Source organism: Trachurus japonicus, chromosome 18, assembly GCF_045865225.1.
Source record: "Trachurus japonicus isolate A0001 chromosome 18, Traja_1.0".
NCBI lineage: Eukaryota > Metazoa > Chordata > Actinopteri > Carangiformes > Carangidae > Trachurus > Trachurus japonicus.
Window position 1 is genome coordinate 793,096 of NC_140924.1, and position 10,685 is coordinate 803,780.

Genomic DNA, 10,685 nt, shown 5'->3' on the forward strand with positions numbered 1-10,685 from the left:
TCCTGTTTCATCCAGGTGGCATTGTTGCACTCTAACTCCTGTTTCATCCAGGATGGCATTGTTGCACTTTAAATCCTGTTTAATCCAGGATGGCATTGTTGCACTTTAACTCCTGTTTAATCCAGGTGACATTGTTGCACTTTAACTCCTGTTTCATCCAGGATGGCATTGTTGCACTTTAGCTCCTGTTTCATCCAGGATGGCATTGTTGCACTTTATTGGTTGTTTTATTTATTTTATTAACTATTGCTAATTGTTGTCCTGTGTATGTATTTTATTGCTACTTTTATTATTAGCGTACGTCATCGTCAGTGTTGTGCCACTGTTGTGCTTTTGTTTTTATTGTTGTTTCATGCTGCTGGCAGCACTACAAATTGCCCTCCGGGGACAATAAAGATCTCTTGACTTGACTTGACTTGACTTGACCACTCTAGACACAGGTTGGACATGGACTGGACACAGACCAGACATGAACCGGTCATAAACCGGACATAGACTGGACACAGATCAAAAACAGACCAGACATGAACCGGATGTGAACTGGACGTGAACCAGACACAGACTAGACATGATCCGGACACAGACCGAACATGAACTGGACACAGACTAGACAAGAACCAGGTACAGACCAGACAAGAAGCGGACATGAACTGGACAAGAAGTGGATATGAACCAGACACAGACCGGACATGAACCAAACACAGACCGAACAGACCAGATATGAACCAGATACAGACCGGACATGAACCAGATGCAGACCGGATACAATCCGAACACAGACTGGATATGATCTGGACATGAACCGGACACAGACGGTTGTGGGCTGTAGGCCGTCAGAGCGTTGTGGGCTGTAGGCCGTCAGAGCGTTGTGGGCCGTAGGCCGGCGGAGCGTTGTGGGCTGTAGGCCGTCAGAGCGTTGTGGGCTGTAGGAGCGTTGTGGGCCGTAGGCCGGCGGAGCGTTGTGGGCCGTAGGCCGGCGGAGCGTTGTGGACCGTCAGAGCGTTGTGGGCCGTAGGAGCGTTGTGGGCCGTGGGCCGGCGGAGCGTTGTGGGCCTACGGCCGGCGGAGCGTTGTGGGCCGTGGGCCGGCGGAGCGTTGTGGGCCGTAGGAGCGTTGTGGGCCGTAGGCCGTCAGAGCGTTGTGGGCCGTAGGAGCGTTGTGGGCCTACGGCCGGCGGAGCGTTGTGGGCCGTAGGCCGGCGGAGCGTTGTGGGCCGTAGGAGCGTTGTGGGCCGTAGGCCGGCAGAGCGTTGTGGGCCGTAGGAGCGTTGTGGGCCGTAGGCCGGCGGAGCGTTGTGGGCCGTGGGCCGGCGGAGCGTGGGCCGTGGGCCGGCGGAGCGTTGTGGGCCTACAGCCGGCGGAGCGTTGTGGGCCTACAGCCGGCGGAGCGTTGTGGGCCGTAGGAGCGTTGTGGGCCGTGGGCCGGCGGAGCGTTGTGGGCCGTAGGCCGGCGGAGCGTTGTGGGCCGTAGGCCGGCGGAGCATTGTGGGCCGTAGGAGCGTTGCGGGCCGGCGGAGCGTTGTGGGCCGTAGGAGCGTTGCGGGCCGTGGGCCGGCGGAGCGTTGCGGGCCGTAGGAGCGTTGTGGGCCGGCGGAGCATTGTGGGCCGTAGGCCGGCGGAGCATTGTGGGCCGTAGGCCGGCGGAGCGTTGTGGGCCGTAGGCCGTCAGAGCGTTGTGGGCCGTAGGCCGGCGGAGCGTTGTGGGCCGTAGGCCAGCGGAGCGTTGTGGGCCGGCAGAGTGTTGTGGGCCGTAGAGCGTTGTGGGCCGTAGAGCGTTGTGGGCCGGCAGAGCGTTGTGGGCCGTAGAGCGTTGTGGGCCGTAGGCCGGCGGAGCGTTGTGGGCCGGCGGAGCGTTGTGGGCCGTAGAGCGTTGTGGGCCGTAGAGCGTTGTGGGCCGTAGAGCGTTGTGGGCCGTGGGCCGGCGGAGCGTTGTGGGCCGTGGGCCGGCGGAGCGTTGTGGGCCGGCGGAGCGTTGTGGGCCGGCGGAGCGTTGTGGGCCGTGGGCCGGCGGAGCGTTGTGGGCCGTGGGAGCGTTGTGGGCTCTGAGTCGTCCCTGCAGCTTAGTGAACAGGTTGGATCACAGTGACAGTGCAGTTCACCTGTACAGGTGCGACCACCTGTTGCTCTGGACTCTGATTGGTCACATCACTTCCTGTTCCAGTCATGTGACTGACATGTATTAAAACTACATGTGGCTCCTGACATGTGACTCACTGTCTCCACATGTGCTCAACTCCACGGCTCCGCTAACCGCTAGCAACAAGCTGCAGCTGCTGAGCTACATGCTAATGGGACCACACACACACAGACACACACACACTCAGAGACGAGGTAGTGAATGAAAACATGAGGGAAGCAGCGAACACACATACATGACAACACTGGCTTTGATGGTTTGTGAGGACACACACACACACACACACAGTTAATGAGGACACGTGTGTGTGTTTATGTGTGTTAATGTGTGAGTCTGTGTGTGCGTGTGTGTGTGTGTATGTGCTAGCGGATGCATGCGGGCGGTCTGCTCTTACCTTGGTGGTGACAATGCAGAGGCAGTCCATATCCACACACACACACACACACACACTCACACACACTCACACATTGCCACACACACACACGCACACACACACATACAAATACACACACTCACACACTCATGCTCGATCTCTCTCTCTCTCTCTCTCTCTCTCTCTCTCTCTCTCTCTGTCGCCCTCCCCCCCCCCTCCTCGTTCTCCTCGTCTATCTGTCTATCCTCCCTCGCTCGCCCGCTCTCTCGCCTCTTCTATCCCTCCGTCTGTCGGCGCCGAGCGAGAGAGAGAGAGAGAGAGAGAGAGGGGGCGAGCGAGCAGTGCAGAGAGAGAGAGAGAGCGAGACAGAAGAAGAAGAAGAAGAAGAAGAAGACTGGTGTGTGTTTTTCTTTTTTTTTTTGGGGGGGGGGGTTGAACGACAAAAAGACGGAGCGAGAGAGAGACACGGAGAGAGAGAGAGAGAGAGAGAGGTGGGGGTTGGGCTCCTCCTGTTGCCATGGTGTTATGCAGCTGTTGCCCCGGTGATGCTGCTGCAGCTGTTGCTAGGTAACAGTGATGGGTGTTTCCATGTGAATGAGAGACAGAGACAGAGATAGAGACAGAGAGGTGGTGGGGGGTTGGGGGGGGGTCGTTACCTGTCCAGGTGTGTGTGGTCGACTCGGCGGCGGCGGCGGGTTCTCACACACCGTCAGCTCGTAGAACTCCTGGATGTCTGCACACACACACACACAGAGATTAGTCACATGACTTCATGTTCGCTGACCACTTCCTGTCTCATTTGTGACATCATAACAAGTCTCAGGTTGACGAGTCTGTCAGTGCCTGGTCGGTACCCGGAACACGATCTGTCCCAGACGCTTCTGCGCATGCGCACTTCCCCCCTTCTTTAAGTTCACGGCAGACACGGCGGATATTAGGGCTTTGACATTTGTCCAAAAAATTATATTCAAACTTCGTTTGTTTATTAATATTAATATTCGAGTATATTAGAATATTTATTGATCCCGAAGCGACCGGATTGTCCGATGGGGGGGGGGGGGGGGTATAAGTTTCGCTTTCACTGTGTGTGTGTGTGCGCGTGCCAAGAAACAGCGCCCGCACTCCTAAATGAGCCTTTTGCTCCGCCATTGTTTATCAGTGAGGTGTGAACAGGCGTCAGGCGCTAACGATGTGATAACGTCATACTGTAAGTACAGGAGCTCCAGGTGATCAATGCTAATGAGCTGCGTTTCACAACTTCAACAGGCTGAAAAAAGCTTTAATCTGGATTGAAAACTACGTTTTCAGGCAAACACATATACCAAAAATAATGCTTATTACAGATTCGAATATTTAGAGCTGCCCTAATATTCGTTTGAATATGTTTTTTTTTTTAATATTCAAATTATATTCAAATCTCGAAGTTCGATGTCAAAGCCCTAGCGGATATGCATGAAAACAGAGACGTTTGGGAAAAACACAAGCACGTCGCAACAAATTCCCCTCTGTTCTATTTCTTCTTTTTTTTTTAAGTATATTTTTTTGCTTTTATGCCTTTATTTGATAGCACAGTGAGATAGACAAGAAAGGGGGAGGCAGCGAGAGGGGGAATGACATGCAGGAAAGGTCTGCCCGACGCGGGACTAGAACCGGGGACGCCTGCGTTGAGGACTGTAGCCTCTACATGGGGCGGCCGCCTTAACCGGCTCCACCTGAAGCTTCACCTTTCATTTACACAAACTAATCAATGAGACCATAAATTAATCTGCTCCTTTCTCCACCGGCATGACGACGTCTGGGTGACCGGTCGATCACAGGTTCGATCCCCTCAGCCGGCCGTCTGCTGCCTCTGAGCTGAGCCGAGCAGCGAGCTAACGTTAGCTCCCGGTGGCTACTCCCTGTAGCTCTGCACTTCTCCCAAAACCTCGGAGCAAACTTCCAAACAGACGTCAGCTGGATAAACTGACCACAGATCAGGACTCTAAACTGTGACTTTCTCGCATTAAAAAATATTTAAAATGAATAAAGTGACGTTTTAACAACGCTAGGCTACAGCGGACTTTTAGCTGCTCTATTGCTAAGCTAGCAGTTAGCATAGCTGGCGCATGCGCAGAAGCGTCTGGAACGGATCTTGTTCCGGGTACGGATCGGGCACTGTCGAATCTCCGTTTATGGTGGGAACTACGACGGTATGTGATCGTCTTCCAACCTCTGACTTTAATTCTTGATGAATGAAAACATGAGTCTGTCTTGACCCGGTCAAAGAATTTCACGGTGCGGAGGCTCATAAATGTAGTGAGGAAACACTTCACTTTAACAAAACTCCTCGTTGTCCCTTTAACCCATAAGAACCCAGACCCATTTATCCTTGAAGGAAAATTAAGTGGGGTGAAACACAGACCAAGTGGAATGCATGGAACACATTTTTGAAGTTTTTTTTGAAATAGCGCCACCTATTGTCAGAGATCTGGAATGTTGCATATATGTCACATCGGGCGTTTTTGGTATCTTAAATTTTCACTTGAAAATAAATGGGCTTAACATTTTCTTTTGCTCTGTAACACAAATTTGACCTTTTATTTGCATTTCCATAACATATATCAAAATTACAAATTTGCTGGTTACTATTAACACCTTTTTAAGTTTCACAACAAAAAAGGGCAAACACTATAGAAATGCGAATATTGCCTCATATTGAAGGCTTTAACCAGTTACTGAAGCCTTAAAAGCTGTGCAACCACAATTTTCTTTCCAACTACAAATACCTTGGCATCTGGATGGACAGTTGTCTTAATTTTAAGCACCATATCACCACCCTCATTGCTAAACTAAGAACAATACTTGGCTTTCTATACAGAAATAAGCACCGTTTTCCTACTCACCACAGGAAAAAAAATGGAGACACTATTTTTTCTCTGTTTTAGAGTATGGAGATGACATCTATGGAAGAGCTGCTAGTTCCACTTTGATTCCCCTGAATGCTGTTTACCACTCAGCCTTACATTTCATTTCCAATGATTCATATAATACTCATCACGGCACTCTTTATCAAAATGTCGGCTGGTCATTTCTGACAGTAAGGGGAAAACAGCATTGGTTTTTATCCATTTTTTAAAGCCCTGTCACAGTTATTGTCTCCTTATTTATCATCTCTGTTAACTATGAAATCACAAAACATTGGTACCCACTCACAGAACTGATAGTTGGGTCATATTCCATTCGTCAGAACTGAGCTGGGTAAACGTCCTTCTCTCACAATGCACCACATGGGACCCTCTCTCCCATCAGTACAGCAGTCCAGAACCCTTGTCTCAAACCTGGTTCATGACTGTTTGACTGTGTTAACTTTTCTTATTTGTTTCCTAATATTTTCTTATGTAAACTCTCATTCTTCTTTGCTGTATTTGTTGTTCTGTATACAACATCTATTGCACGTCTGATGATCGTCAGTACATCCTGAACACTGTATCCTATTTTGTTACAGAAAATACAGCAAAAAAGCATAATTACATTAATATGGGACCAGCATGGGATACTAAAATCTTGTTCATTTACTGAGAAGAGTGTCTCTGCTAAATCTGTGGTTCAATTTCCGGACTGATATATCATTTTATTAAATATTGATTGAATTTGACATTATTTTTATGTTAACATTTTTAAATTATGTTTTAAATTGAACAACATAGAGTATATTAATTCAAAATACCTGAATCACCTAATTTAATTGAGCAGTTCTTTCCCATTTTCCTCATTGTGACATAGGCGTCACATGGTATTTTTCCTGACTTTTTTAAGGCTAAGGCCCGATGTGACGTATATGTCACAGCAATATTTTCTTAAGTTGTTTTATATGAGTTTCTTCAAAAAATGAGGTCAGAACAGGTTAAATACAACAAGGGACATGTTATAAAAGGATTTGCATTGTGAAATGGGTGGTGGCTTATTTTATTGACAGAAGGCAAGCTTTTTAAAAGTAGCGGCCTCTGTGAAATGTGCCAACTCTGCTGGCCACCATCTTGGAAATGTTGTCATGGATAGAGAGATTCACAGAGAGTCATGTGACTGCACCAGGATGTTGAGTAGATGTCACTTAGGGACTTCATGAGTTAAAAGTTCAACATAAATATGTGTAAGGGGCTTTCCAGGACACTTGAAGGCAGTGTGACACCTGTGTCACCGTGGGTCCTTATGGGTTAATAACAGTTCAGTGATAAAACTCATGATGTTTATGCAGCTTCAGTAGATTCAGAGTTTGGCTCTGGCTCTTCACTCGTTTAACAGAGATTCATCATATAACATACATGGGAGTGATGGCGACTAAGGTCACATCTACAGCTGAAGGTGGTTACAGGAGGATACAGGAGGATACAGGTGGATACAGGAGGATACAGGTGGATACAGGAGGATACAGGAGGATACAGGAGGATACAGGTGGATACAGGAGGATACAGGAGGATACAGGTGATTACAGGTGGAAACAGGTGGAGGGGGGCTGAGAAAACACAGGGCAGCAAGGTCACTGACAGCAAAGAGGAACACTGTAAGATATATTCTAGTAAGTTATAAGTATAAGTAAGTTATATTCTATATATACGATATATAAATAGTTTTGGATTGAGAGGGTGAGTCGACTGAGTGAGGATCTACTGGAGCTTTATTGGAGCTGATGCACAGTTAAAGGGACAACGAGGAGTTTTGTCAAAGTGAAGTGTCTTCTCACTACATTTATGAGCCTCCGCACCGTGAAATTCTTTGACCGGGTCAAGACAGACTCATGTTTTCATTCATCAAGAATTAAAGTCAGAGGTTGGAAGACGATCACATACCGTCGTAGTTCCCACCATAAACGGAGATTCATACGGCGGCGTTATTCTCATGACTCGCCACGAAACCGAAAGTAAAGAAACGCTGGTCGGCTCGCCCAGCATTTCCACCACCACTAATAATAACAAAATAACCATAGAGACAAAACCATAGATTTATCTAAAATGGACCATTAACAAGTGGTAACGGAGATTCATCCACATTAAGATGATGAGACTTTTTTATTGTCGCAGAATTTTTCGTTCTGCCGATGGAGAAACTCCTCGTTGTCCCTTTAAAGGTGAACTTGGTGCGCACAGCTGATTAAAGGGTTTCCTGTGTGTGTGTGTGTGTGTGTGTGTGTTACCCAGCAGAGCCTGGAACAAGTCGCTCTGGAAGATGTTGAGCAGTTTCTCAGCGCGACCTTTGACCCCTTCAGCTGCTCCGGCCTGACAGGCCTCCATCACCTGGAGAGCTCTCTCTGTGTCTGAGGAGAGAGTTACACTTTACTGTGTTTCTACTGTAGTAATAATAGTGGTTTACATTTATATAGTGTTTTTTTTAATGCAAAACCCAAAGCGTGTCACAGAATCCGTTATTCACTCAGACTAAAGGTCTTTGCACACTGAGTCCGTTTTTTTCGCATGCCTTTTTTGTATCCGTCAAAAAACGTTACGCGCAGGCTCCTTGCACACTGAGTCCGTTGTGTTTTTTTCGCATGCGTTTTTATTTTGTGTTCCAAATTTCGGAGAGGGAGCACTTTGTGGTTCTCTCACTTGTTGAGAAATGAAAGAGAAACATTAAAATATTGTGTCCATCCTGAGAGGAGCCAGTAGAGGGGATCTGCTGCTTGTTAATGAGCAGCGGATCTATCATGATCACTTCAACAGGTTATTTTAGGATGTCAGAGGTCCAGTTGGATAGATAGCCTATTGATTATTAGCTCACACATTAAACAGAAGACGGACAATTTCCATGATCCTGAACAGCGGGTGGCTCACGCACACACGCACACACAGACACACACTCAGCGGTGATCCCCCTCCCCACCCTCCCTTCTTTCTCTCTGTCCAGCCTCGAAACTCTGATGTGATTGTTTAAAAAGTCTCTTCACGGATGTGAAAAACGCATTAAATCGAACCTGTTCCGAAAACTTTTATGACGGACGAAAGTTTGGGACTCTGTGTGTAAACATGATCGACACAACATGAGGTCGAATTTATTTTTTGACGCGCGGCAAATTAGGACGAAAAAAACAGACTCAGTGTGCAAAGACCTTAACCCTGGGGCAGACTGACAGAAACTGTTATTCACTCATACACAGTTACCGGGTACTGTAGCCACAGCCTGAGGGGCAGAACAGAGGGGCAGACTGACAGAAACTGCCCCTCTGACCAAACACTCACTGGGGGAATCAAACCACCAACCTTCTGATAACTGGACGAACTGCTCTAACTCCTGAGGGTCTTTACTGTCATTTACTGACTCTACTCTGACTCTGCTGTGTCTCTACTACTGTTTTCCTCAGTGGATGTGAGGGTCTAAGGACAGAGGATGTTGTTATGATGGGATGTAAAGCCCTTTGAGACAAACTGGTGGTAACAAACGGGCTATACTAATAAAATTGCCTTGCCTTGTTACTCTGCTGTGTCAATACTCTGACTCTACTTTACTTTACTTTATTTGTTTATTTGGGTGGGACAGTGCACATCAATGTACATATAAAAACATGTAAATGTGCCGGATTATAGCATCAATGCTAATTTCCATCCAGAGTCCCAGAACATAAAAACAGACAGGAGAACACAGTTATACAAGTGACATGACGAAGCAGACAACAAGATAACAAACAGGTCAGATAATCAGGCCAGTAATGGAACCTGGACAGTTTGGGAAATAAAGTGCAAGGTGCAAAAGTGCTGGGCCAAAGTGACATGTGCTAAAGTGCAGGAGTACATGGGTACCAAGTTGTATTGCACGGTGCCCTAAAGTGCACTCAGTTTAAAGTGCCAGGTGTATTGCATCAAATAGCGCATCGGATTAAAGTAAAAGTAAATTTAAAGAACGACATGGTACAGTGTCTCTACTCTGACTCTACTCTGTTTCTAATGTTTCTCTACTCTGTCTCTACCGTGTCTCTACTGTGACTCTGGGGGGCGTGGCCTCAGGCAGAGAGCTCATCAGCTGACATCATATCAACAGAATCAGTCTCATCAGGATCAATACGATCAATAGTATCAATAGTATCAATAGTATCGATAGGATCAGATATTAATCAGTGGTATTGATCAGCAGAGTCCTGGTCACATGACACCATAACAACAGTGTGGAAGGTCAGAGGTCGGGAAGAAGGCTGAAGGGACGAGGAAGAGGAGGCTGAGGGATGAAGTAAACACACACACACAATGTCACACACAAACACACACACACTGTCACACACACACACACACACACACACACACACACACACACACACACACACACACACACAATAAAAGTGTAAAACAGGTTGAAACGGCGTCTCACCTTCTCGTTTCAGCGGCATGTCGTCTCTGATCCACACAAATCCTCTTTAGGGATTTTACAAACACTCGGGGCATTCTGGGTAACGTAGTCCTAATCCCACCACAGAGATTACACAAGCCCCGCCCCCTCCAGGGGTCAGGCCGCCCGATTGGACGACGCCGTCGGTCACACAGGGCAAGGACTTTCATCTGTCACACACACACACACACACACACACACACACACACACACACACACACACACACAGATTTATTGATGGTTCAAGCAGAAATAATCAATACATTTAAACAGGTGTAAAAAATAAAGGAGTAAATCAACTAATTAATGATGAATATCATAATAATAACAAACAGGAAACTTTACAGCAGTAAAATAAACCAAAAATACAGAACATGGTAAATAAACTGATCATTTAAATCAACATGAAAACACAACTGTTGATTAAAAAACTCCGTTAACAGAGAAACCGTCCAGTTATTCTGGTCTGTACTAAACCAATCAGGATTACTGAAGAGACAGGACAGCAGGTCTACAGCGCCCCCCTGTGGAGAGCAGCTGGAACTACACACACACACACACACACACACACACACACAGCAGCTTTGTGTATGTGTGTGAGAGATAGTAAAATGTGTAATGTGTTTGGCAACAACACGTTTCTGTTCATGCCAATAAAGCTGTTTGAATTGAACTGAGAGAAAGAGAGATGAGCCAAGTCTTCCTCCTCTCCCTCCCATGATGAAGGCTGATCTTCCTCAGACCAGACCTCCAGTTTAGGGCTGTCCTAAACATTTTTCTATTAATCTAGTGATAATTTTTTTTGGGGCGATAATTAATTTAGAAAAAC

The 10,685-nt window shown here is 47.0% G+C and overlaps 1 protein-coding gene across 2 annotated transcripts in view; it reads right to left on the reverse strand.

Moving 5' to 3' along the window:
- LOC146968234 (disks large homolog 4-like) overlaps positions 1–9,970 on the reverse strand; it is a 51,023-nt gene extending 41,053 nt beyond the window's left edge. Inside the window, exons 1-3 of one of the 2 annotated variants that reach the window (XM_085806438.1) lie at positions 9,839–9,970; positions 7,680–7,799; positions 3,166–3,242 (exon numbers count right to left, since the gene is read on the reverse strand). In XM_085806438.1, coding sequence (XP_085662564.1) covers positions 3,166–3,242; positions 7,680–7,799; positions 9,839–9,857 — 216 coding nt within the window. In that variant the 5' untranslated portion in view covers positions 9,858–9,970. The remainder of the gene's footprint in view (positions 1–3,165; positions 3,243–7,679; positions 7,800–9,838) is intronic. The other variant, XM_085806439.1, reaches the window with a different exon arrangement.
- Between the last annotated feature and the right edge of the window lie 715 nt (positions 9,971–10,685).